At 48.8% G+C, this 27,486-nt stretch overlaps 1 protein-coding gene across 1 annotated transcript; it reads right to left on the minus strand.

Annotated features, from left to right (window-relative positions):
* Positions 1 to 51: 51 nt before the first annotated feature.
* On the minus strand, positions 52 to 26,354 carry ACAN (aggrecan). The gene is made up of 19 exons (XM_056500264.1): positions 26,285 to 26,354; positions 25,405 to 25,776; positions 24,581 to 24,755; positions 23,925 to 24,052; positions 22,708 to 23,001; positions 20,251 to 20,589; positions 20,023 to 20,196; positions 19,345 to 19,519; positions 18,791 to 18,918; positions 18,377 to 18,670; positions 18,040 to 18,231; positions 16,132 to 17,940; positions 14,779 to 16,071; positions 6,800 to 6,913; positions 4,214 to 4,372; positions 3,810 to 3,892; positions 3,341 to 3,485; positions 2,625 to 2,807; positions 52 to 1,303 (listed from the first exon to the last, which is right to left on the minus strand). The coding sequence occupies exons 1-19, from the start codon at positions 26,352 to 26,354 to the stop codon at positions 1,215 to 1,217; spliced, it is 6,216 nt and encodes a 2,071-aa protein (XP_056356239.1). The 3' UTR covers positions 52 to 1,214.
* Positions 26,355 to 27,486: the final 1,132 nt, after the last annotated feature.

The raw sequence follows: 27,486 nt of genomic DNA on the forward strand, positions 1-27,486 counted from the left end.
ATCTCTGTCCCAACACAAGAGAAAGGTCTGCTATGGAGAAGGGATTTGGGAATCCCTGGCTGTCTCATCCTTGGCTGAGCACGTCTCATTAGTGCTGGCTCAGCTCAGCTCCTGCAAGGGCCTTGTGCTCCCTCATTAGTGAGTGTTAATTGACCCCCTGGGTGTCGGGGCTGAAAGCTGGAAGGTGAAGCAGTTCCTGCTGGCCATGGGTTTGAGATGGGTTTTAGTCATGTGGGTTAACCCCCTCCCAAACTGAGAACTGAACAGGGAGCACATTATCCTACTCCAGGGTCCTTCTTCAGTGGGGCTTGGGACACCCCTCCCACCTCCATGGTCCCTTAGGTGCTGCCTGGGGCTGAGCCATTCCTGTGTAGCCTGGAGCACCCTCTTTGGGTTCCCCTTCCTTCCTTTTTGCCTTGCCGTGGGAGACCCCTCTCCTCCCAGCCCACCAGACATCCCTCTTCCCTAAAGAAACCAACACTGACAAAGTGCCCATTCCGATTTCGCTTTCTTTATTATTTATCATTCTTTCAAAATAGGATATGTTCCAAAATATAAATAGGTGCAGGGAACGCTGGTGCCCCGCACGGTCCCCTGGAAAGAGCACGTTGTCCCGGGACGGGCACTGCGCTGCAGAGGGGGCAGTGGGGAAGCAGAGAGGGGCCACAGCCTCCAGCACCCGGATCTCAGCATCCCTCCACCTCCCTCCTCCCGCAGCTCTTTCCACCACAGCCCCCCGGCCCTCCCCACCCGTCCTGACGTGCTGCAGCAGTAGAAGGATTCTGGAAAAAAAAAAAAAAGTAAAACCCCAAAAGGTGCTGTTCACCCTGGCGATTAAATAACAGAAATAATTACATTGTTCGTGGATAAAATCAGGAAAAAATAATCATCTTTATTATTTAACTTAACCCCCTGCCCTTTGCAAACCCACCCCCCTCCCTGTCCCCAAAGGCACGGAGATAATTGGAACCGGACGGTTAGTAAAAATACTGAGATCTAATTCGTTTTGCTTTGGTGCTTGGAAAAACAATTATTTTTTTTATATATATACACAAAGATGGGTTTGTCTTTAATATAATTTTTTTTCCTTATATGACACAAAAAAAAAAAAAAAAAAAAAAAAAAGCAACAAGAAGAAGAAATCGCCTCTGTTAATATAACTGTTCCGTTAAAAATCTCTCTTTCTCGCGTTCCCCTGGGTCTCTCGCCCCGCTCTAATGGGTGGGTCTGTGCACGGCGCTGCCGCTGGGTTTCGACCGGCTCCTGGGGCTCCTCTTGTATAGCCTGCGCTGGTAGCTGGAGGCTGCGGAGGAGAAGAAAAGGCATCTTGTTGGCCGGAGCCGGCACAGAGGAGCTGCTTGTCCCCGGTGCCTGGACAAACAGGGCAGCCGCAGCAGCGCTGCTGTGTGCGCCCGGCGCCAGCCCGCCCGCACCGCACAATCGGCCCTTCTCTCTTCTGCCGGGCTCTGCTCACCCGGGGGAGAAGGTGCCTGGGGCTCAGCATCATCTCCACGGCTGCTTGTCCCATCCCTTCTCTGCGCCCAGCTCTTCCCCATCTCACCCGCTGCCCTGTCAATCCTTAAATGCCCAGCCCCATATTCATCAGTAGAGCGATGTGCTCAGGGCACAGGAGGGGAAACAGCCCCGTCTGGATGGCAGGGACAAGGCTTCTGCCTGATCTTTGCTGCCAGTCTCCCTGGAGGCTGGCGAGCTCTGGTGGGATAATTGCAGGAGGGTTTTGGTGGAAGCAGTAAAAGCTGGTGGGGAGCAGACCAGGTCTCTTGGTCACTGGCAGTCTATGTTGGGAACAGCCTGCAGCTCCCCAGACCTACAGCAGAGCCAAAGGAATCAGCATCTTGGTCTGCACCAGGCAGCCGCCCTTGGACACCTCCCTCCCTCCCTCCTCCTTTCATCTCCTCCCTGGGGCAGAGGTTTGTCCCTTAAGCCCAGATCGGCTTTCCCTGGCTTTCCCATTGCTTAATCTGCTTTATCTGGAATTGCCCAGCTGGACTAGAACCTGGCAAGGAGGCCACTGGACAGATGTGATTTTGTATGAGGCCAACAAAATTCTTGGGAAGCTGCAGGCAATCAGGGATGGGACAGGGGTGTAGGCAGGCCTGGGAGTGGGCTGGGACACCAGTGAAAGAAGGCTGACTGCCATCAGCTGGAGGCCTGACAGAAGGAGAGTCAGGAACCCAGCCCTGTGCCTTGGCTTCTCTCTGCTGCAGGACTCTTGTCTGCTCCCAGGGCAGGGGGACACTGGGGAAGGGCTTGGGGCCCCCAGAGCTCTCCCATCCTATTCTCTCCGTTGATGCAGGTTGTGCCAAAAGTCACACTTTTATTCCCCTTTCTCTGAGTAGCCTGGGCCATAGGTAAGCTCCTTGTTGCCCTTTCCTGACTCTGGTGGGTTTCCAGGGCAATCCTGCAAGCCAGGCTCCGTGGCCCACACCTGCCCAGAAGATGTCAGCTCCCATGGCCCCATCACAGTGGGAACTTCCAAGAAGTCAAGGGAACCATGGTGTCCCTTTCTGCCTGGCTCAGAGCTACCCTGCACCGAGATGATGCCCCGCATTCCCATGTGAGAGCCACGAGCCCCAGCCCGAAGGTAAGGGACAAGGACGTACGGTTTAGGCAGGATATCCGTGGCTGCTCCCACTGGCCGTTGGGCTGGCAGCGGATGGTGGGCACGTGGCGCTGGATGTAGCCCTGCTCGCACTGGTACCGCACCAGGGAGTTTATTTCGTAGCGCTCCTTCTGCCGACCGAAGGTCCTGGCGTTCTCCACCGCAGGGGGGTCCCCGCAGGCCACTGTGGGACACGGGCAGAGACTGGAGAGTGAGTGGGAGAGCACCTGCCTGGCTGAGCAGGCAGCTCACCCCCAGGGCAGGCTGGGCGTGCAAAGCCTCATTACTCCTCCGTGAATGAAACCTTCCTCCCTTTGGGATTACCTCTGTCCACCAAACTTAGGGGCAGGGGAATATGGAAATCCTGTGATCTGAAATTAAGCAGGAGCCTGCCTCAGTGCTCCACTCCTGCCTCCTGGAGAGGCTGTGAGAACTGAGCATCACAACAGCTGCCTGTGTCTGTGGGAGGGCACAGAGCTGGTGTGTGGGAGGGTATGACTCTGCCTGGGGGTGTTGAATCTTAATGGTTTGTCCAATTTATTTTCAAGTCCTTTTGAAACTTTCTCCTAGAGCCTTGGCCAACTTCTGTTTCTAATTCCTTCTATCTCTTTGATCACCCTTTGCAGTAACAAGACCCACATTCCTGGGCACTGGGCTCCAGACCCACAGCCACCTACTGAGACCCCCATCCTTGCCAGTGTGGCACAGGGTGCTGACCTGTTCCTTTCTTGCAGGTGAAGGGGAGGTGATAGTTGCAGGGAACGTCGTTCCATTCGCCTTTCTCGTGCCAGATCATCACAACGCAGTCCTCGCCCGCCGAAAAGAAGTTATCGGGTTGGTTGGGCCTCCAATTCTCATATTGCTGCCAAGAGAGGACAGTCCTTCAGCTAAGGTTGGGCCCTGGTGTCTCCTACTCCCTCCTTCATGCTCACCCCACCTGCCCCACGCCTCTCTCCAGCAGAGCCCGTGGGTTGCCAGCACTGCCCCTACACCAGTTATTCCTGTTGTGAGTTCATGTGTTATTCCTGACCAGCTTTTCTAGAGGCTTGGAAAAACCATGAACCCTACAAAGTTTAGGGTTGCCTCCACTCAATGCCCAAATCAAGCACTGAACATGTAAGCCATGGGGCCCTTCCACAGCCCCCCAAAAGCTGGTGCCTGCTGGTGCTGTGGGCTCCAGGCTCACCAGGGAGTGCCCGTCAGACCAGCGGAAGTCGTTCTCCACAGCTCTGTCGCTGAGGCCGATCCACTGGTAGTCCTGTGCATGACCTGGAAGAGCAGGAGAGGGAGAAAAGAGTCGTGGTTGTCCTACACATTGCTGGAAGCATGTCTTTACAGTCTCAACCTGGAGTCTCTGTGTCATTCAGCTACCTCCCAGTCAATATCCCTGATGCCCTTTTTCCAGCTCCCTCCCCACTCCACCTGCCCTGAGCATGGATGCACCCATACAAGGAGGAGGCTTTGCTAGGATTCATATGAGAACTACTGGGGCAAATAGTGGTTTTCACACCACTTTGGATAAATGTGCCTGTAGAGTCAGAGCCCAGTGGTTGGAGCCATGGCCAGTCTTAGGCTGCCCTCAGCACTCACTGTTCACAAATTCTTGTTCCTCTGGGGTGATGATACTGCTCAGGTGGGCTTGATGTTGTCGGCATCTGGTCTCTGCATCCATCCAAGTCTCCCTCTCTTCAAAGTGCCTGTAGCAGTGGCCCTGGAACTTGGTCCAGCCCTCCTCACAGTTTTCCAAGTCTGAAACACACAGAGGAGGGATGAAAAGGAGTTGGTGCATGTGTCTGATAGCTTTCAACTCACCTCTTAGCAGCTCATGCTCCCATGGCATGGGACAATGCACTTTCACTAAAAAGCACACCCTGACTACTACTGACACTACTGCCTGTAGGAATTCCCTGGAAAATTGTCAGAAGGCATCCATAACATGCAGAGAGGGCAGCCTGTGTGGATGGCCTTGTGTCTGCAGTGACACAACCAGTGCTGCTAGAAGGCTTGAATGATACAGACTTATTCCTGAGAAACGCAATCACTGTGTAATGTTCCTGAAGTATCCTTTTGAGGAACTGACCAAGCAAGAACACCTCTCTTCCCACTTGTGCTGGCCTGCAGAGTTTTCTTGCTTTGGAAAAAACCCTCCAAACCCCATGTCCAGATGTCCAGAATCAATGCATATGTGTTCAAAATGAAAGAGGGGACCACCAGGATTGGGTGGTTCCATGACTTGGTGTGATTCTGGAGCTCTGGAGGAGAAACAAACTGACCAAGATGGGTGAAAAGAAATGGAGACAGAAACTTACCATAGTGGAGAGAGAGAACTAAATCTCAATGAAAAAGCTTGGAAGTTGCTAAAGAATCACAAACATTCCTCATATTTTCAGAAGACCTTTTACCATCTGAGAAATACTGAGGAACTTAACACATTCATTAAGAAAAATAAAACCACAGATGGGGGAAAGTAGAGACAAATGGAGAAACCACCAGAAAAGACCTTCAACAGCTCCCATGCAATGCAACACCACACATCTGACTGAAGAAAACAGAAAATGAAATGTGTTTAATCTCAGCCTTTCAGATGCCTGATCTACCATCTCAGGCTGCTCTGAGAGTGATGAGCTTCCATGAGCCCTCATGCCTCTCTCCCTTTTCAGTAAGGTTTTCTGTACTCAGTTTCTTTCTTCTTTGTTAAACTTGATAGGTCAAAGCACTTGTCACTTTCAGTAGCACCAATTCCTCCTAATCCACCTTTCTGATGTTCTTCCAGCTGGAGATTGCAGGCACTTCATAGATGTTGAAAGGCCAAGCTTTCCTACATAATTTTTTCTTACAGGTAAATATGACAGCAATTTTCTTGGAAAAGAATGATGAAAACCTTGTTCCTTGGTAAGGACACTTTCATGGTGACAAAAGGGACTGTCTGTGTGCACTGTTCATCTACAGTATCCTGTTGTTCTTGGAGACTAACAGCAAAGATGGTCTGTCTCATAGGAATATGAAGATTTACATTCCCCATGAGTTTTGGGGCACTGGCTTCCTCTTGCATATCCCAGGCATCAGAGTTCATAATTCAGAGAAAAGAGAAAATTAATTCTGGCTTGGATGAATCAAGACCATAGGCAGTCACAGAGTGGAAAATCTCTGGTTGCATTACAAGGATCTTCAACAATAGGTATCATGGGTGGGTAAATCGAGAACTGATGAGGTTGCATTGGAAAATTGATGTTAGGACAGCACAGTTCCTGCCCAAAAGGTCCAGTGATCCTGAGCCTCCTCTTTATGGTCTACTCCATATGTTTATATTGGAAGCAATAAGAGATGCAGAGAAAGGGAAGGAGAAAATCCAACATATATCATCATTATTCATGCCAAGGTGAAGAAGATACTGCAACCTTATTTGTCTTTTGTTTGAGCAATGCAGGAGAGCTTCCCCTCACCTAAGCTGATAAAAATTTGGACTTTCATCAGCTTTAAGGAAAAAAACTCTTTTTCTTTCCTTGTAGAAACAAAAAAGAAGTGTTAGTGCAGGTCAGAATGCCTAATTTTGATGGAAATGTAGGTTGCTTCCTGTTTACTCAAAGATACATTCCCTGCTGATTTTGCCACAGGAAGCCATGTTGTGGAGATGACAAAAATGTCATGCTGTGTCAAATCAGTGGAGATTCCTGGAGTGAATGATGCTTCTCTCAGCTGCATCTTCCTGAGAGAAACACACTCATTTTTCATGGCTCAGTTGAAGCATCCTTCCACGAAATTCCAGCCTGGCAGAGAAAGTTTGCCTGGGGTGAAGATGTACTCAGAAAGTTCCCTACTGCTACAGATGAACAGAAAGACCCTTGACCCAACAAGACAGCAGCTTCCATGATCAACATTGTTATGATCTGTGTGGAGCTTCACCAGAGACACTTCAAAAAGACAAAGCTGAAGAACACACCAGGAGCTCCTGCTTAGGAATCTTAGAGGACGTGGTGCTGAGAGGAGCAAACTTATCAAATTAGATATGGAAAAGCCTCAAAGCTTTTCCCTCGTGTGTTTTAAGCTGCTGTTAGAGGTTAGCTCACTGAGATGAGGCAGCACTGACGGGACTGGGGGTCAGCTTTTTTGGGGGGTAGTGTGGGAAGAAGGTGGTGCAGCAGTTAGTAGGATTAGCTGGAGCCAGGGAGGCCGTACCGATCTCACACAGGTCCCCTCCGTAGCTGGGAAGGCAAAAGCATTTGAAAGAGTCGATGCCATCAGCGCAGGTGGCTCCATTCACACAGGGGCTTGCGTGGCACACATCGGTGTCTGCAAGAAAGCAAGGGCTTCCATTAGGGCTCTGGGCAGGCAGCTCCACCAGCAGGAGAACCTCTTTCCTTGCTTGGTTAGGAGGGAGGGTCAGTTGTTTTGGGGGGACTTGGGAGGGTTGTATTTCATAACATGCTGCCACTGCAGCTGCTGGAAGAATGAAGGCAAGAGACCCAACCCACCCTACAAAGAAGACATCGGTTTTCTGATGGTTGAACACCACTCTGAAGATATCAGAACAAAGCTCAGCAGGATTTGTCCAACACACAGCACTGGCTGTGGTAATTCTTCCTTGTCCTCTGCCTGATGCATCAAAAATGCAAACTTGTGTCTGTGCCTCCACCAGCTAAAGGTCTATGAGAATGCATGTGGAATTCTCCCACAAATGATGGAAACATCCTCAAAGAGATCTCTGTCTCCTAACCATCATTCCTGGTTGTCCATCCTCACTAATAGTTTCTTCCTAACTGTAATGTAGATGAAGCTCCATGTCAAGAAATCTCTTCTCAGTGAAGATGAAGAAAGTGCAGAGAAGAAAAAAAGTGGCTTCAAAGGTGGTTCAGAACCCCTTGACCTTTTTTTCTAGGATCTTAGACCTAGTTATGGATGCTAATTCCTTGGTGAGGGACACTGGAATGCAGTGACATTTTCTCCAGACCTGTCCCCACTACGTGCTCTTCTGCTTGTGATGAGGATGGAAGAAGTTGGTACATCTTCTCCAGATGTGGGTTCCATCTTGGTGGAGAGAGCTTTGGAATCAGAAGGGCCATCCAGAACAGAAAGATTTCAGATACATTCAACTCAGAAACAAGGAAGACTAAGGAAGAAAATGGGAACACATCCACACAGATTGGGTTAAATGATGGTTGGTTAGATCCTCATGTGAGACAACATTTCTTTCACACTTGGGAGAAATGTAAGGCTTTAAAAGTAATGACTAACACTCCATGCTCTTCTTGTGGATGACATTGCTAGTGAGGAAACATTCAAAGATGATAAACATGCTGGCTATGGAAACAGCAGAGCAGAGCAGCGACTCCCCAAGATCTGTCTTCATCTTCTGACTGGGGTGTTTTTGGTTGGATATTGTTTTCCTTGAGCTGAGGCCCAGCTGCTCAGTGTCCCCAGCACAAGAGAACAGATGGGCGTTATATCCCCTGTGGCTGTCCAGTGACTCAGTGGCCAAGGTTTGATACATCATCTAAAAGCTGACATGTTCTGTAACGTGCCTAAGTGATGGAAAAAATCCTTTCTGACCTTGGATGGTAAATCTGTGTGTGCTTTGGAGCAAGGAGATTGTCATCTTTACTCTAGGCTGTATCTCTGTGAGCAATGAAATCATTTCTCAGATGGCTGATGAGCCTCTTACTCCAGTTTTGCAGTTCTTCTTTGAGAGAAGGAATTTTTCACTCTGGATTGCCCTTCTAAATCTCACAAAACCTTTTTGGATTTCTTTGTTTGCTGCAAAATGAAGATAATTCCTGTTTCCATGATACTAGTAAATACTTTGAGACTTCCCAGAACAAAACAGGAGTCACAAGCCTAGAGGAAGAATAGAGGAGCTGAACTTGGCTGAGTATTGCTTATTAGTCACACTTGGAGTTCCTAGAAGATAGAGAGCATAAAGAAAAACGAGGTATCCTGAGGGGTGATTGCAACTCAAGAGGCTCTTTGGGCTTCCCATCAGCAGCAGAAGTTCATGCTGATTCTGGTGGGCTCCAGCTGGACACGTGAGGAAAGGCTTTCCTTCATCCGCCAGGCTCCGTGAAGTGGAAAGAACACTGCAGAGGTGGGGGTGCAGCACTCACAAGAGCTGGAGCTGGATGTTTAGCTGGGGATAATGAGCCTTCAGCTGTCTTCAGCCATGTGGAATGAAACTTGGCGTGCCCAAGATCTCTTCTGAGATGCAGGAGACCTGCTGTGTGCTGCCATCCCCAGCCTTGGAGGAGGGGGAGCAGGCACACATCTGAAAAGTCATTGCCACGAATTTCCAGCTGGGAAGTAAATCTGGAACAGAGCTTCCTTTTACAGATATCACATATAATATGGTTGCACATATATGCAGTAAAAATGAATCTCTGATTATAATATATATGTTACATATTTCTACATATATATTTTTATATATAACATGTACAGAAAGGGTGTGTAGGCAATGTTGGAGAAACAAACAACAAATACAAGTGAGACACAGGTTTTTTCCCCATAAGTGTGCTTCAAATGACTGGAGAGAAGCTGTTTTAAACGTGAGATGATCATAAACACCAACTCCCCTTCAGCCTGTTGAGCTGCTGAGGCAGTGACCCTCTCTCCACATAGATGTAGAATCACCTCACCAAGCTGATATTGGAAAACTCAAATATATCTCTCAGGCTGGAGAATGGAGAAAGTGTTGCTGATTCTGGTCTTCCCAGAAAATCAAGAAACGTCTAAATGGTAAAATTGGCAATGATGTTGCCTCTGGAAATCCTGGCAAATTGGTTTGTGGGTGTTTCTAGGATCTAAGCCACAAACACGATTTACAGGAGGTGAGAACTCCATTTATAAAAAAATCCCATCTATCACAGAACACTTAGCTTTTTTTTTTTTTTTTTTTTTTTTAATAGCCTTTTATATAGTATGAATGTGTCTGCTTCCACGCTGTTTGGAGCTGGATGAGGCTAGCGCACCTCTTCAGCAGCTGCATGGCGCGGGGTGTGCACCGAGCCCCCACCTCCACAGCTGCCAGGTACCTTGACACTCAAGGGTTTAGACACGAGCTATTTATTTGCTTGGCTGAGCAGTCATCCCAAAACTCAGCCCTGCTTTGCGATGCAACTCAAGCGCTTATCAGCTGACAAGGAGACAGGACCACTGCTATTATTACCCCGAGCTAACAAAGGACAGCGATAGGCGAGGAATGCAGAGGGGAGGCAGCCCTCGCTTTCAAGAGCTGCAGCTGTAAAACAAAGACGGGGAGAAAATGCCTCGCGGTGCCAAGAATAGGAAACCCGGTTAGAACATGTTATTAACTCACTTCTTGAGGATAATGCAGAATTAGCAATTCTTCTAAAGAGGATTCATGCTGCACTTAATATTGCCCAGAAGTTGCAAAAATTCCTCAATTCTACTGTCACAACAGTTTCTATTTTTTGCAACTAAGTTAGACCCAAGGTCTAACTTTTAGATGCTTTTCTTTTTCTAATAAACCAATTAAAACAAAATGGCCAATGTAAACCAGGTCTTGCATCTGGAAGATGTAAACTGTTGGCTGGAGAAAGCAAGGGGAGTTACACAGCTGCAACGCAAAGTTTGAATTTGTTCCACCATTTTCTTCCTAAGACTTCTTCTCCATTGCCAGATAAACACTATATTTAGTCAGAATAATTTTATTTTGGTGCAACTAAAAACAAGAGAAGTATTCTTGTCACTGCTGCCCATCATAGGGGGAGGTTCAAGCTAGATAATTTTTAAGGTCCTTTCCAATCCTAACCATTTTATGATTCTATGATTCTCCCAATGCATTTGAAAAAAGTTTTTGTACTAGATCATGGAAATTGGAAAGAGAAACCTGGAAGAAATGAAAGAAAAATGGATTGGCCCTGGTTTTGCTCAGAAGGCAAATGGCATGCAAAAGTGAACATGCAGTGTCAGTGGTGAGAAGGAAATGCTTTTAAAATTCTTGTCTCAAGCTGAGACAACAATACCAGAAACAATGCTACCATTTCCTAGAACAGTGCAGTCTGTGCATTTCTCTCCATGGCTGCCTGTATGGAAGATGAGCAAGAACATCCCTAAAACAAGGTCAGCTTTGTGCTTAAAACATCTACTAAGGAGAAGCAGCTGGTGAACAGAGAGGATGTTACCACCCAAACCCTGAACAAACTGTAGTTTCCCTGAAGTGTGAGTAACAGTTTTAGTTATATATATTCTATGATATTTCTATATCCTCCTGTTTTTGTTCTACAGAGCAGAAAAGGTCAGAGAGAAGGGCAAGGCATTTTCAGGATGCCCAACAGTGCCTGTTGTGCCCCTCACCCTTTCTTTACAGGCCTCCTTGTAAGTGCAATTATCCAAATGGGGAACCAGAGACCAACTAGATAATTATCTCCTAGAGACTGAGCAGAAAAAAATCCAGGTACAAATTAAATTTGCTTTTCAGAGTCTACTGGGAAGTTTGAACTACTGATCTGATAGCTCAAACATCAAAGAAAAACATTGGAGCAATTGTAGGGTGACTCCTAAAAGAAAAGAATAGGAGGAGTTGGGGAAACCAGTTCTCTTACATTGTAAGTTAAATGCTACTATTGAACATCACATAGCCAGCTACTGACTTACAATGAGCAATTAAGTCATTAAAATAATTAACTACAATAATTGAACCAAAGCCTCCATGTAGCAGAAGGGGCAGGCTTTGCTGCAGCCTTAAAAAAACTCTATTTTACTAGAGACCAAGTCTTCAGGAGGACCTGTTGATCTGCTGGAACCTTCAATTTGTCCAATGCTCTCATGGAAGAAGAACTCAGGAAATTTGGATATCTCTGTCTCCAAAACACTTTGTGTAAAAGCAAATGGACATATAAATAACACTAGTCCAAGACTGTAGGTTGCTTCTGCAGAGGAAGGTTTTGTTTAAGCAAATTAACTTCTGGTGCAAAGCAGACAGGAGACATCAAATCATCTGCTCAGCCACAAAGGGTTTGTCAGCCAGGACTGGGACCTCCATCTCCTTCTTGAGACCATAGATTGCATTTCACATTGGGTGAAACATTCTGAATCAGAAGAATATTTTCTTGACTTTTTAATGGATGATTTTCTCTGGTCCAAAAAAACTCAATCCCTTGGACTTCCAGGTTGGGAAGTATGGGAAGCCCGTTAAGACCTTTCCTCATTTGTATTCTAACCTTCTGCTGTGTGGGGCTATAGGCAACAGACTCCATGGACTTGATTCACCAGAGACAAGCAAAACCTAACATAAAGAGATGCCATTTCAGCACATTTCTCTTTCCCCCACAATTGGAGTGAAGTTTTTAGTCATTGACTGGCCTGAGAGCTCCAAACCGCAGCCTTTCACTGAAGTGCCAGCGTGTATTTTCAGCTAATAATTATTTGTCTTCAAATGCTACCAGAAGCAAAAAGACCTGCTGAGTTGGCAAAACCCTGGGTGAGGAAGCCAAGCCTATGGACAATCCTTTCAGCCTGTGGGGTTCCTGTCCTCATGAAGGAATCAAATGCTGACTAAAGCCATGTACATGCACAGCCTTCAATTTGGTTAAACACTAAAACATACTGGCACTCCAAGTGTTAATCTTTGGTCTTCTGGCTCTGGCTTTTAGACATACTTTGAGGCTCCAGCAGAGCAGAATAATATCATTCTTCTTAAATCATCCCACTAAATAGACTGCTAGATTTAACTGGAACCCTCCAGCAGCAGGGCCAGAGGGCAAAATCCACATTTCTTCCTGTTCCTCACTCTAAGCTCCTGTAAAGCTGAACCAGCTTCACCCGTGCTTTAAGGTCAGTCAAAATCTGCTGCTGCATGGGCACCACTGCACCCTACAAACCCTGAGCACAGCACAAGGCATGCATATGGGAGCTGATTTTATCTGCAAGAGCTAAATTTCAAGACTGGGAAGCTTCAAGTGAAAAGGCAGCCACAACTGGGAAACAGCAGTTTGGGATGCAGCCTACGGTTCTTCCTTGTAGAATTTCCATGTTCACAATCCCCAGAGCTCTGTAAAAAGTAACAACCCAAAAAAGGAAACCTAGGATTCCTTTTCTTTCTTTTTTGTATTTTTTTTCCCTTTTGTAATTTCTGCTGTAATTCTCTAGAAGAGGTTTGCCTTGTTGTAGGGGTGTTTTGAGTTCATGGTCAACAAACTTAATTTTTTTTTTGCCACCTGGATGAGCTTTCTTCATACCCTGACCAGGACTCCATTTATCTCTGTAGGGACATTGTAGTAAAGTTTACCAATAAAAAGAGAAATTTTACCCTAGAATATCTTCCCTGGTAGGAGTATGAGCCACACACATGTACTCAAGCCCATTTCTAATTTATAAAGTGTGCAATTAAACTCCATGCAGTGATTGCTTACCTCTTGCTGTCTCCTGCTAAGAAACCCCAGCTGTTACATTGTCCTCTCTGTGACTTACAAATACACATATTCCAATTTCAGAACATTTTTCAAGATTCTTCACACATGAGCTGCTGAACACATGGTTTTCTTTCAAAATACTTCACAAAAATGTTGGCTAACAAATGATCTGAGGAATCTGGCAATCGCCTTGTGGTTAATTTTTAAAAAGAAAAAGCAGTGGAATAAAATCCATATTTTGGGGCCAATATCTTTTATAATTTTTTTTTTATTTTTACTGAGCTTCACTGGCTTCCTTCCTTCCCCTCAATGCTGCCTTTGCTGGCTTATTTTTGTCTCTGGGCTTGGACGTGGCAGTGGGCATGGCCCAGAGCAGAGCCTACTTTTGCAGGAAGGATTTTTGGGGCCATAACTCCTGTACCACCCTGCCAAGCCCTGGGTGCTGTGCCAGGCTGCACCTGGCTGTGGGGATGACATGATCTGCTGCAGCACCCAGACAGAGGGGACACAGATGTGCTGTGAGCAGGACTGAACAAAGGTTTGTCATTACCTAAGCTCCCACAGAGGGAAATGGCAGTGACTCATTGGAAACACTTTGGGATGGAAATGACGTTAGAAACCAGGCTGAGCATCACAAAGCCCTGCACTTACAGACCCTTACTGAGTCCAGAGCTAGCTATGCTGAACGGTGTGAATTGACCCAAAAGGAGCAGTTTGTGGGAAGGGGTAGCATTGATGACGTTTTTGCCAGAAGGAAGTGAGCAAATCTCTTTGCACACACATTTTGTACCATCCTTAAGTGAAGTGTGGCTCCACATGAACATGTGGCCCTTTCAGAATGAGCACATGCAGGACATTCATACAACAGCACAAACACTGATGTGTGCTCTTATTTCCTACAAGGCTTGTCCCCGGGTGCCAGCTCCTGATGGCAGTAAAGGGAAACCAAGCTGTGTCCAGGGATGCTGCAGGTCATCCTGTGTTACCAGGACTGAGCATCTCCCTGGCCAAGACGCACAATGTCTTGCATCTTGTTTTTTTTTCTCACTGCAGTGCTTTCACAGCATGTGAACTCTTCTCAGGAGAGTTTTTTCACCATAAATGGTTAATAAGGATTAAATAGTGTGTCTGTTTGTACTTGGCAACAAGGGGGCCCAGCCAAAGACACAGCACTAAAACGCTAAAAAGGTAGGATGGAGGGAAGGGCATTTATCAACAGAGCTGACAAAACCTAGTGATGCCCTGAGCATTATCTCACACATTTATCCCATTGTAGCTGCAGAGAGCAGCATAAGACACAGACCAGAGGGTGGCCACATACTGAGCTGTAGGCAGCAAGTCAGCTCACCATGGAAAGAGAAACAGAACAGGACTGAGACTAGCAGCCCATCTTCTCCAACTTCTCAGCTGCTTGCAGGGTGGAAAAGTCTGGCAAGTGAAGCCATTCTGTGGAACATTGGAACAGGCTGCCCAGGGAAAAGATTGAGTCACCATCCATGGAGGGTTTAAAGGACATGTAGAGGTGTCACCAAGGGACATGGGTTACTGTTGGACTCAGCAGTGCTGGGCTAATGATTGGACTCAAGGATCATAAAGGTTTTTTTCAACTTAAACAATTCTGTGTTCATGACCTGTGGAAAACCCCATGTTTATGGCTTTCCATCAGAGCAATGTTCTGCTCAAGTCTGCTTCCTTGTTAATGTTCTCTGCTGTCTAAAAAACAAAAAAAGTGACAGCTATGCCCCCTCCTTCCCTCCCACAAAGCTTTCCCTTCCATATGAGACACATTACCTTCTGTAGTGGGTCCTAATGCGTCAATTGCTTCTTGTGAGACTTGGGGCAGGGCAGCAGTGGTGGTGGCCAGCAGATGGGGATTGTCTGGAGCAACAGCTGTCTCTGTCTCTTGTTCTGACACCACAGGAGGGGAAGGCTCCATTTCAAGCTGAGCCTCTTCAGGGTTCCTGAGTCCCTGTGTTGGTTCAACATCTGGAGTCCTGGTACTAATTACAACGTCTGGGACAGAGGTTTCCCCTGAAATGCCTGTGATAGAGTGTGTCACAGCTCCAGATGTTGTGTCAGGAATCTCCTTCTCCTCAGGAGCACCAAAGGGCTCCCCACTGGCTAAAGATGTGGCAGCTGTTTTGATGTTGGCAGCAGGCAATGCAGATGCTTCCCCACTGGTTTCATGGACTGTGGATGCTTCTATGCTGATCTCAGGAAAGGTCTCGCCTCGGGCTTCTTGACTTGTGGGTGTTCCTATTCTAATTTCAGGAAATGCAGAAGTTTCCCCACTGACTTCTTGAACTGTGGATGTTTCTATGAAAATTTCAGGATAGGCAGATGTTTCACTCCTGGCTTCTTGACTTGTTGGTGTTTCTATGCTAAACTCAGGGAATGCAGATGTCTCCCCACTGATATCATGGACTGTAGAAGTTTCTATGCTAATCTCAGGGAATGCAGATGTTTCACCTCGTGCTTCTTCACCTGTGGATGTTTCTATTCTGATTTCAGGAAACACAGATACTTCACCACTGGTTTCATGGATTGTTGAAGTCTGTATGCTAATTTCAGGAAAGGAGGACATTTCCCCACTGATTTCATGGACTGTGGAAGTTTCTATGCTGATTTCAGGAAATGCAGAAGTTTCCCCACTGGTTTCATGAACTGTTGAAGTTTCTATGCTAATTTCGGGGTAGGCAGATATTTCACCCCTGGCTTCTTGATTTGTGTATGTTTCTATTCTAATTTCAGGAAATGCAGAACTTTCTCCACTAATTTCATGCACTGTTGAAGTTTCTATGCTGATTTCAGGGAAGGCAGATGTTTCTCCACTGGTTTCGTGGACTGTCGAAGTTTCTATGCTGATTTCAGGATAGCCAGATATTTCACCCCTGGCCTCTTGGCTTGTGAATGTTTCTATTCTAATTTCAGGAAACGCAGACGTTTCCCCACTGATGTCTTGACTTGTGGATGTTTCTATTCTAATATCAGGAAATCCAGATGTTTCCCCACTGATTTCTTGTATTGTGGATGTTTCTGTGCTACTTTCAGGAAATGCAGAGGTTTCCCCACTTACTTCTTGACCTGTGGATGCTTCTATGACAATTTCAGGATACCCAGATGTTTCACCCCTGGCTTCCTGACTTGTGGATGTTTCTGTGAAGATTTCAGGAAATGCAGAGGTTTCCCCACTGATTTCTTGAATTGTTGATGTTTCTGTGCTAAATTCAGGAAATGCAGATGTCTCCCCACTGATTTCATGCATCGTGGATGTTTCTATACCAGTTTCAGGAAATGCAGATGTTTCACCACTGATTTCATAAGCTGTTGATGTTTCTAGACCACTTTCTGGCAGTGCAGATGTTTCCCCACTTAGTTCACCAGATGCAGAGAATTCACCACCTGAGCCCAAACTGTAGGGGAATGTGACAGTTTCCCCACCGAGTTCCTGTGATACTGTTGGTCTTGTCACCACTTCTACTGAATCAGAAGTGACTAAAGTGATTCCTGGAAGCCCTGAGGCCTCCCCACTGATATCAGTTGCTGTTGAAGACAGTCCACTTATATCTGTGGCTCCAGAAAAGTCTCCACTGATGTATGGGATTCCAGATGGCTCTTCACTCAAGTCTCCTGCCCCTGAAGGAAACCCACTAGTCTCCACAGCTCCAGACCCTTCTCCAGATAGTCCTCTGTCTCCAGAAGTAAATCCACTGATTTCTATCACCCCAGATGGTCCTTCTCCCACTTCTTGTGCCACTGATATCTGTGTTACAACTTCCACCAAAGTGGTATCCACAAGAGACACTGTGGGAAAGCCAGAGGTGAGTCCACTTTCCTCTCCAGACAGCAGCCCACTGGTGACATCAGTTCCAGAGAGGTCTCCACTGCTGTCTGTCACTCCACTCGGGTATCCGCTCATCTCCAGCACTCCAGAAACACTCCCACCAAAGTCTACATGCCCAGAGGGCTCACCACTGAAGTCTAAACTCCCAGACACCATGCCTGACCCATCTGCATCTCCTGAAGGCAATCCACTGGTTTCCAAAGTCTCTTTTGCTTCTGCTCCTGTGATCGGCAGGCTTGTCGTCACTTCCTCCAAGGTGGAGTCTACAAAGGTAACGCCAGAGGCCTCACTGCTTCCATCAATTCCAGAGGTAAGGCCACTCAGGTCCACCAGGCCACTGATCTCGTGTGTTCCAGATGTTTCTCCACTGGCATCCAGCCCTGAGGGCAGCCCACTGAGTGCAGGCTCTCCCGAGGGCTCCCCGCTGGGCTCAGCTCCCGAGGGCAAGCCTTGCTCTGCACCGCTGCTGTCCCACCCAGAGGAGGGGAGCCCTGACAGATCTCCTTCCCCGCTGACCCCGATGGACCCTTTCCCCTCCTCTCGCCGTTCTGTCACGGCTGTTACAACTTCCACCAGCGTGGTATCCACAAGAGACACGGTGGGAAACGCAGAGGCGAGCCCACTTTCCTCTCCGGATGACGCGCCGCTGACGAGCTCGGCGCCAGAGATTTCTCCGCTCGCCCCAAAAGGCAGCCCGCTGCTTTCCCCTTCAGGTGGCATCCCACTGATTTCTGGTATCCTTGAAACAGACACCGATACCTCCCCCTCTGCAGAAGGCAGGCCACTGATGCCAACAGTGCCAGAAGACACACCACTCAGGTCTCCAGAGGGCAGCCCACTTTCTCCAGGTGGGAAGCCACTGGCATGCAGGTCTACTGACGGTAATCCACTCTCTCCAGTCCCTGAGTGGTCTCCACTGAGTTCAAAAACTCCAGAAGTTGGTTCTCCACTTGTATCTGGAACTCCAGGTACCCACCCGGATGCTGAAGATTCACCACTGACTGGCTGCTCTCCAGATGCAGTCACCTCCCCTGACACTTCGCTGACAGAAGCATTGGTACTTGTTTCCTCTGGTACTATGGTAACTGGGAGAAAAGCAGATGGGCTCACTGGAAAAGAAAGAGCAAAGAGAAGGAGTTGGGAAAGTTATTCATACTTTGTGAAGGTCCCAACCCAGCCCAGCGTGACACAGGCTGCTCTGAGCCCACCTGAGAGCAGCGACACATCGGTTGGAAAGACCTCTGTACCCCAGGCTGTCTGATTCTCAGGCTGAGTGGCAGACTCTGTCTCCATGGTCACCTCCTCCCCAGAGGGCACCCCCTCCACTCCAGGGATCACTTGTGTTGCCAGCACATCTTCCAAAAACGGGGTCACCCCCTCCTCCTCCACAGGAGTCAGAGCTGGAACAAAAAAAACATTGGAGGGAGTTGCCAAAAATCCACAATCCAAGACACCGCTGAAGCGCCTCACTCAAACCAGCATCCCAACACGCCCAGGCTCCCTTTGTAAACCCCTTCCCCACGCAGACGGGTTTTTGGGCGGTACCTCTGAAGCAGAAGGCGTGGTGCCGGGACAGCGGGTCGGGGAAGCCGGTCTGGTTGTGGTGCTGGTACACGGTCCTGACGCCGGGCGCGTCCCCGCCGCAGGCGGCGCGGGGGCTGACGATGGGGTACCGCAGGCTGCCGTCCGCCAGCCAGCCCGCGTAGCACCGGTCCAGGCCCTGCTTCCAGGCGGCGTGCAGCTGCCCGACAGAGGCCAGCGTGGCGTTCTGGCTCTCGCAGTACCGCTGCGCCTCCGCCAAGGTGAACTGCTCCGGCTGCGTTGCGAAGAACACGTCCCCTGAGGGATGGGAGGGAAAGCACTGGTGAGTCCCCGCATCCCAGCCATCGACAGACAGGGGTGGAGGTGTGGAGCACATTTTGGCTCCACAGCAATGCCCAGGGGATGGGGGGGAGGTACCCTTGAGCCTGTCGATGTAGCAGTACACGTCGTAGGTCTCCGAGGCCGGGCGCATGCCGTATGACCGCACGCCTGGAGTGTTCTCTTTGTCTCCTATGCAGTTATTTCGGGGATTCACGATGGGGTACCTAGCAAAAAATGGAAGAGAGGAGGTAATCCAAGGTCAGCCTTATGTAGCCAGGACTGAAGAGCCTCAATGTGCCTGGGAGCACGACATGAACTCTTCACTGTTCAAGGTGCTCAGAGCCCTCAGTGTGATTTCAAGCCAAGTTTACCTACAGCTCGAGGCAATAAATACAAATTTCCTGCTACACTTGCTACATACCGGGAGGGCTCACTGGTGCAAGATGTACACACAGGTTAGGAAATGAGGAAAAGAAGTGGACAAGAACATGTCTATTGGCCACTGAACATCATGGCCTGGAGAAAATTTTGTGTCAGCAAAGCTTTTGATGTAGATGAGGAGAGCAGCAGGACAAAACAGAGAAACGCCTCAATTTCATGGCTGGAGAGACATTTTGAAGGGTGTCTTCCTGATGTCAGTGTCACTTTACCTGACTGTCTGGTCCCGCAGCCAGCCAGCATCACACTGGTCGAAGCCAGCCTCGTAGGCAGCCTGGAGCTGCTGCGGGGTGGCGATGACGGCGCTGTTCTCCAGGCAGGCCTGCTGGGCTTGCACGAAGGAGAAGGCGTATCTGCTGGAGGCTGCACGGTAGTGAAACACCACACCTGGGGGAAGAGAAGCTGTGTGAGACAGCAGGTACAGGAGCCCCCTGCACTGAGATGTGTGATCTTCCAAAAACCAGTGCAAAGACCAGCCCCTCTTGAACCCCTTTTGATGGAAATGCCTCACTCACTGAGCTCTCCTGCCATTGAGGATGATGTTCTGGGGGGTCTCTTTAGCCCTCCTCTAAGGTCTTTTTGCCTTGACTTCCCCCTTCCCTGGCGTCAGATGGACACGGGAGAGCAGAGTGTGATTACTGCAACCCAAGCATGAGCCAGCATGGGCATGAGCCCTGGTCAGCATGTGATGGGGTGGCCCACAGCCTTCTCCTCTCCCCTCTTGCCCTACTGTGCTGGAGGCACTCAGCCTGTCCCTGACCCCAGGCACCTGTGCACCTCCAGGGACCTGGATGCCCTCTGGGATGGCAGAAACAGGCTATTTTCAGCTGAATGACGATTATCTCTAGAATGAACAGACCTTTGGGCTTCTCAGGGTCCTGGTGACTTACCTGTGGGGGAGATGGGCTGCTCAGGAAGGTGACCAGCACCGGGGGCAGCTGTCACTCGCACGAGCTGATCTTCCACTGTGAATGCTGAGGCAGACTCCAGTCCTGGCGTGGCAGTCACGCCCATGACCTCCTCCACCGAGCTCACCTCTGCTGCATCGGTGGTACTGGCAGTGCCTAAAGCTATGGTGGTGATGGCAGTGCCTAAATCTATGGTGGATATGGCAGTGCCTAAATCTATGGTGGTGGCCTCTTCAGGTGCAGTCCACGCGGCTGTGACATCCTCCCTGGTGACGTTCTCCTCCTCTGTGGCAGCTGTCTGTGCTGTGGCAGCGCTGGTGAAGAGGTCTGGCGGGGCGGTGACGCCCTCGTCCAGCCCGGTGGCCGTGGGGGTGACCTCGACGGGCTCCAGGGTGGCGATGCTGCCGCGCGCCTCCTCCTCCGTGGCATTGCGCGACAGAGGCAGCTCCACCTCGGTCTGGGTGACAGTCTGCACGGTGAAAGCGCTGCCCAGCTCGCTCCCTGTCTCGTCGATGAACTGCCCTGGGACCAGGCTCTCCATGTCGTCCCCTGCATCAGGACACAAAGCAGCAATCACAGAGGGTAGTGTCAGTCTGGTGAGGTGAGCTGCGCTGGGTATCTCTGGCTCTGAGAGGATTAGGGAAATCGTGATAGTTTGGTAAAAGAAATGTCTTTCCTTCCTCCACTGTGGCTCTGTGCAACACCTCAGCACGGAGGGCATGGTCATGAGCCACCTCACGCTCCAAATCTGGCTAGCCAGCGGGGACACTGCCCGCACTCCTGCCACTTCTTCCCGGGAACACCCTGCCCATATCCGAGTCTGTACTGACCTCTAGTGCCTGCTGCAAAGAAGTTAAGGTGGACGGAGGGAAGTCGGGGAGCTTGGATAATCCCCATGGCACATCTGCCTGAGCCGTGGGAGGATAACTGGATCCTCACACTCGGTGTGTGACACCTCAGCAGGATCACGACCTCCTTCTGCTCTGCCCAAGCGATGGCTTGAGAGCTCATCCCATATAACCTAACCCATTGCCAGGACAGCCAAGGCCACTTGCTGTACCAAACATTCAAATAGCTCCCACCTTTCCCCTTCCAAATCACTTCCCTGCTCGTCACACCCCTTGGGTCAAGGAGAATGTGCTTAACATGGCACTGAGCAGCTCAGCTGACAAGGACAGTGGTTTGCAGAGCAGCATGAAGCAGAACTGTGAGGACAGCAAAGGGAGGGATGGATTATATCTTGGATGTGCAGCAAGGCAGGTCTGGGCTGGGGAGGGAAAATGTGTGAGCCAATGGCTGCATTTTCTTCTAATAATGCTCTCCCTGCTCTATTTGCTATTCCATTTTACTGCTAGTTCATTTTAGCCAGTACCTTTCAGATGTCAAGGGATTCAAAGATTTCTATAAAGATGCTCAGACAAAGACTGATCATGTGCAGCAGTTTCAGAGGCAAACCCTGAGATAACCAGCATGGCTGTGGCTTGGTGGACCAGTCTTTAGCTTGGCCATATAACTGGGTACTTAAACGGGTCTGGGAGATGTATCTGGGCAGAACAGATCTGATCAGAAGGATTTCAACACATATTTTAAAATTTTTTTAACCATCACAATCCTATTTGACAGTTGGCCCCTGGTTGCCCTGAATAGACCATATATCAGTGTTTCCCCCTCTTCTTGCTGCAGGGAAAAATGTGCAATTGAACAAAGGGGGGAGCAGCTGGGATGCTGTTCTCTTCCTGGGTGCAATTTTAATCCACAATTCCCAGAGACTGCGTCAGTCTCAGATTTATCCCAGCACTCAGTCACGCATCTGTACCACATCACATCTTATCACTACACACATCTTCAGGCTCAGACCTGTTCTCTTTCTCCTTCACTTCCTTCTCCAGCATTCAAAATCTTGTATAAGAAGCACCTGAACTCTGCTTTGTGTCTCCAGGAGAGCTTTAAAAGCAGAGGGGTGTGGGAGGACTGGAGAGACATGGACTGTGTTACACCCACCTGTGCAGAGCCCCCCATGTACAGGTCAAGCAGCCTTTCTAGATCTGATTTCTACCTCAACACCAGCAGAGGACTGAGTCCTTTGCCAAACTGGCTTTCTCTCCTCTCTTCATTTTTTTTTAAACCTAATGTCCTAGTTACAATGTAAAGATGTGCCCAAAAGTGTGTATTATATCACCATCTGTAAAAACCAGGTTGGGCAGTGTTCTTTATCTTTTCCATGACCCCTCCTTCCTCTGGAAAGATCTCTTCTGTTAATGGGCCATTGAGTCCCACAGCATGACTGATAAAATTACATCATCCCATAGTGCGATGCTCCACCCAGGGGGAGGAGCCAAACATTTCCTACCTAGATAAAAACTGACATTTGGAGCACAAAAACAGCCTTTTCCCACTAGTTTCCAGAGGACAAGAGCTACCAGACCTTTCTACAGGACCACTACTTCCCCAAGACCACTTCACCTGGACTGCTACCATTCTAACTAGCGGGCTGTCATGTTGTATTCCGACTCTGCCAGTGGGTTTCCTTTGGTACTATTGCACGCATTTTACTTTTTCTCTTTTTTTCCTATTAGATTAAATTCCTAACTTGAATCCTGTCACTGGTTTTGCAAGCACAGCCGCAGGAGCAGGCAGCGGGGCGGCGTGCGGGCAGGGGCTGCTCACCGCTGTAGCAGATGGCGTCGTAGCGCGAGTCGGGGTGCGGGTATCCCGTCTGGTTGGGGTGCAGGTACACCGTCCTCACGCCCACCAGGTTGCCCCCGCAGTTGGGCCGTGCCCTGGAGATGGGGTAGCGCACGCTGCGGTCGCCCAGCCAGCCGGCGCTGCACACGTCCATGCCGTCCTTCCAGGCCAGGTACAGCTCTCCCGTGGTGGCCAGGCGCGCCCCCAGACTGCGGCACTTGTCCAGAGCTTCTTGGAACGTGAACTTCTCCGGGGCCGTGGCGTAGAAGACTTTGCCTGCAATCACACCATCCATTAGCACAGGAATTACCTCTGGCCATTACAGAATCTTGAAGGATTTTTCCAGTCTAGCTTTCTCAGGCTCAGCTAGGGTTTTTCCCAAGCTAGAGACCTTTCTCTACTGTAAACATAAGAGAAAGAATTATAACAAAAGATAAACACCTGCTGGATCTGTGAGAAAGCCTGGGACAAGAGGTGTCTCCTTCTCTAACCAATGAACTGTCTGTATTTTGTTTTTCACGAACTGTCTTATTTAAAGCAATGCCTTTCTTCAATAAATTGCTCTCTCTTTCTTGCTTTCCCTTGCTACAAGCAAGAGGGAGTCATGTTACTGTGTCTTTTTGCCGCTCTGTAACCCCTTATACAGTAACGATCACCTGTAGATTTTAACCCCAATTCCCTTTCTGTCTCCTCCCCACTCCTAAGAGTTTGGATGAGATGAAGACTCCTGTGTATTAGAGCTGAAATGCAAGCCCATGTAGCTGACTTCGTAAAGACCAGAAGAAAGTGAGTCTTACAGACCAAATGCAAATTTGAACAAAACACACAACACAAGCTGGATCCACAGGGCAAGGGGGAAATGAAGGACAATTGCAGTTTTGTTGTGCTGAATATTTCAAAGGATCCCTGTCATAAGCATGAATGATTGACACATCTGAATGTCACACACTCAAATGGCTGACCAGGCAGGATGGCGTGGACTCTGGTGGAGGTTAGACGGACTCCACCCTCTGTACTGCATTAGTCATTTGACATTAAAATTGTCCAAGGTCTAATAAAAAGACTGTAGACAACATCTGGCCAGGATATGTGCTTTTCCAGCTTTAACCTGTCTTTCCTCTCTTTGCTGCTGTCCAGTCTAGGCATGATCAGAGCTTTGTCTGCTTCAGTGTCCAGTAATGATAAAAGCCCCAAATCACCTTGCATTTGCTCTGCATAGCAGTAAACATCATAGGTTTCATCTGGCTCACGGACACCGTAGGTCCTCACTCCTGGAAATTCATCCTTGTCGCCATAGCAGCGCTCCCGGGGCCAGTGGATGGGGTACCTGAGGGAGAGAGTGTGGAAAAGGAGTGAGGGGCAGGGTGCTGGCAGCCACAGAAGGCTGGGAGGGAGCTGCAGAGCACTGCCCACTGTGGTGATTTATGGCTCTACCCAGGTTATGGGGAAGGGAAAGGATGATCTGCTGCCCTGCCCTCACTCTGATGATCCTTGGAACACTGACCAAAGACATCAGCACAAGGTGCCTCCCCAGCGAGGGATGCACAGCTCAGTCTGGCTGAGCCAAATTCGTGCATCTTGGCACAGCACTGCTTTTGTTCAGGGAAGAAGGAGGATCAGGATAAAGCCATTGTTGACTCAGTTGTCACCAGCTGAGGAGGACAGTGGTCACTCTGCTTTCCTACTAGAGATTCCCCTCCAGCAGAGAATGACTTACAATCCACCACCCCTCCTCTGCACACCAGCAGTTACAACAGTTGCAGTTTAGCAAACCTTTTCAGTTGGTGCCTTCATTACAGGAGTCCTTCCCTGACAAAGCTGCTGTGGCTTTCCCTTCCCCTGCGTGGCTTCTCACCTGACAGTCTGATCAGCCAGCCAGCCAGCGTCACACTGCTCGTACCCATCCTCGTAGGCAGCCTGCAGCTGCTCGGGGGTAGCAATGACAGCACTGTTCTGGATGCAGGCCTGCTTTGCCTTCTCAAAGTTCAGGGTGTACCTTGTGGAGATTGCTCTGTAGTGGAACACGATGCCTGGAAAAGACAAGGGACATCACTCACAATCACCAGCCCCTTACCTTCCAGAGAAGGCACAAGAAAAAGGCAAAATTAAACCTCGTCCTGTACAGTCCTGCAGTGGAAGCTGTCTCCCTGTCATACAGAAAGCAAAAACCACAAAAAGAGAAGGATTGTACAAAACTTTCATTATTTTATCCACCTATTACTAAGACAAGCTTTGCAAGACAGCAATGGAAGTTTTTCCAGAACAGCCCAGTTCTCCAGATGAGGGCATCCCATCTCCTAAAATGTTTGGAAAAAATTAAAAGTCTCATAAGGGCCCTGTTCCAGCTTTACCCACCTGAGTAATAGCCCAGTGTGTCCAGTACCACCTCCTGCCAAGGATGTTGTATTGCTGTCTCTATAACTCACCTTCTGCCAGAAGAGCCATTTTCTTGCCATATTCTGCCATGAGTCATTTTACTGGTTTGTTTAGTCTGCTCCTAGCCTGCTAAAATAAATGCTTGGCTCATGGCTTCTCCACCCATCACCTTATCTGTGACCTGAGAGAAAGGGCTTATCCCTGTGAGGAGAGCACTGCATCCCCTGCCTGCGTGCCTCTTCCTCCCTTCTGCCCAGGCCAAGCAGCAGGACCTGAGAGCCAGGAGCGAGGGCAGGAGCCCACCTTTCACGAGGACCTCGATTGTGTCCTGCCTGTCCTCGATGCCGTACATCACTTCGCAGCGGTAAATGCCGGTGTGGTTGGATCTCAGCGCCCTGATCTCCAGCGTGGCGTCCGTGGGGATGGCGGGGTAGTTGGGCAGGGAGATCACCTCCCTGTACTGGCTGTTGAGCCGGATCTTGCCACCCGTGGCCACCAGCAGGACGACCTCGGTGCCGTTGGAGAGCTTGCTCCATTTGATCCGTGGGGTCAGCACGACGCTGCTGTCCTGCTCCTCTGGGATGTTGAAGTAGCACGGGATGTTCAGGGAGCTTCCCAGGATAACACGCAGGGGAGACTGCTCAGGTATCTTGACCTCCAGGCCATCACTGCTGTCTGCCAGTTCCCAAACAGAGCAATGGTTACATCAATCACACATCTAGTGCAAAATATTCCGTGTTTCCATGTGATCCAGTGCCTATATCTGCTGTGCAGATCTGTGCCCGCAGATTCAGACATGACCCCTTTGGTCTAGTCTAGAGAGGGAAGTTATGGCAATGACCACTGCACCATGGCTGCTTTTGGGATTTGGACCAGTGCTGGATGTGGGAATGAAGGGAACAAAGGGCTCTGCTGCAGCCTAGCTGCTGCCCACACTAGGAGATCACACCTGATAACGTTTCAAATGGGAAATGCTGGAATTCTCTTAGCTTCTCCCTGGCTTCCCAAGCACCAGAGCAGTGAGAGGCTGTGAGAGCAGCCATCCAAACAGAGGAGCCTTGTGCGTGCACAGCACAGACCATGGGCTGTGCATCATCTATTTCTAGGGGCTGCCTGTCCTTGGGGGTGGGAGCAGAGGGCAGCACACGGCTCAGTCCTGCCTTGCCATGCCCTGGACACGTACCTGAGAGCTCCACAGAGTCGGCTGCCGTGATGACTTGCAAACACACAAACACTAATAGTAAAGTGGTCATAATTTACCTGCAAGAAACAACACAGGGAGAAAGGATTTGTGTATATTCACAGGGATGTGGATGATGCTGAAGAGCAGAGCAATGTTTTCAGCTGCCCCTAAAGCCTTCTACACTCCTCATACCAGCAGGGAAAACCTGTCCTTGGGGAAGGATTCTCCCTCAAAGTGCTGCTTGCTTCGGGAAATCAGTCCACGAGACAAATAAAGGAGATGCTCTGCTATGTACAACAGTCTGAAGTGTTATTATACATCACTTAATGTATTGCTTTCCCACTCTCTCTTGTGATTCAGTCTTACCTATGGAGCAGAAGTACAATTTTACAACAGGTCTCCACACTTTACATTTACATTTACTTTACTTTTGCACAAGAGAGACCATCACATCCACCAAGCCTTTGTCTCAGAGCAGGAGCTGTCCCTCAATGGGCATCCCAAATCCAGCCAACATTGACTTTCAGGACAGAGGGTTGGAAGAATTTTATATTCCTTAAAATGCTCTGATGGGAAATTTGCCCTCTGCACAGTGGAAAAGTCAAATGCTACAACTCTTTTTTCCAACACTCCTGCACTGAGAGCTAGCATATCCTCAAGAGCAAATTGATCCAGAACTAATACAAGAAATGCACAGGATACAGTTCTGGACATCTTAAATCCACTCTAAAAATATCTTCTTGGGATCCCTCAATCAGTCAGAGCAACCTGCTTCTTCTGAAGGCCTCAGGAAAAGAAAGGATCATGCTGCTGACATTGAGTGACAGAAGCAATATAGAGAGGCCAGCTAATTCAATCCTAACTGGATTACCATCCAGTATAATATCATACCAATTTAAATCACCACAAAGACTCAAGTTGGTTTCAATATTTCAAATAAAAACCTGGTTCTCTGGAAACTCAGCACACTTTGGCATCACTTTTCAGCCCTGACTCAGAAGGAAGGACCACACCTACTGAATCACTGGTGTTTCCTTTGAGGAAATTGAATATTGGCTGTTTCATTCCTATGATCTAGAAAGATTCCAGATGACTTCAGCTGACAGGTAACATTCCAGGTATATGCCTACTGGACTTGTAGAAAACTCCATTACATATCCTCACTGGCACAAGAAAAGGTCAAAAATAAACCCCATCCTGTA

This window comes from Oenanthe melanoleuca, chromosome 10 (assembly GCF_029582105.1).
Source record: "Oenanthe melanoleuca isolate GR-GAL-2019-014 chromosome 10, OMel1.0, whole genome shotgun sequence".
In the NCBI taxonomy this organism is placed as follows: Eukaryota; Metazoa; Chordata; class Aves; order Passeriformes; family Muscicapidae; genus Oenanthe; species Oenanthe melanoleuca.

Excerpts from the sequence above, each read along its gene's own strand:
- ACAN (XM_056500264.1), bottom strand. The coding sequence starts at position 26,354 with ATGACCACTTTACTATTAGTGTTTGTGTGTTTGCAAGTCATCACGGCA. Across the intron at positions 19,520-20,022 it reads GCAGCCCATCTCCCCCACAG|GTGTGGTGTTTCACTACCGT; the intron begins GTAAGTCACCAG and ends CTCTTCCCCCAG. Across the intron at positions 16,072-16,131 it reads CTTCACAGAAACATCCACAA|GTCAAGAAGTAAGTGGGGAA; the intron begins GTCAGGAAGCCA and ends AAGCATCCACAG.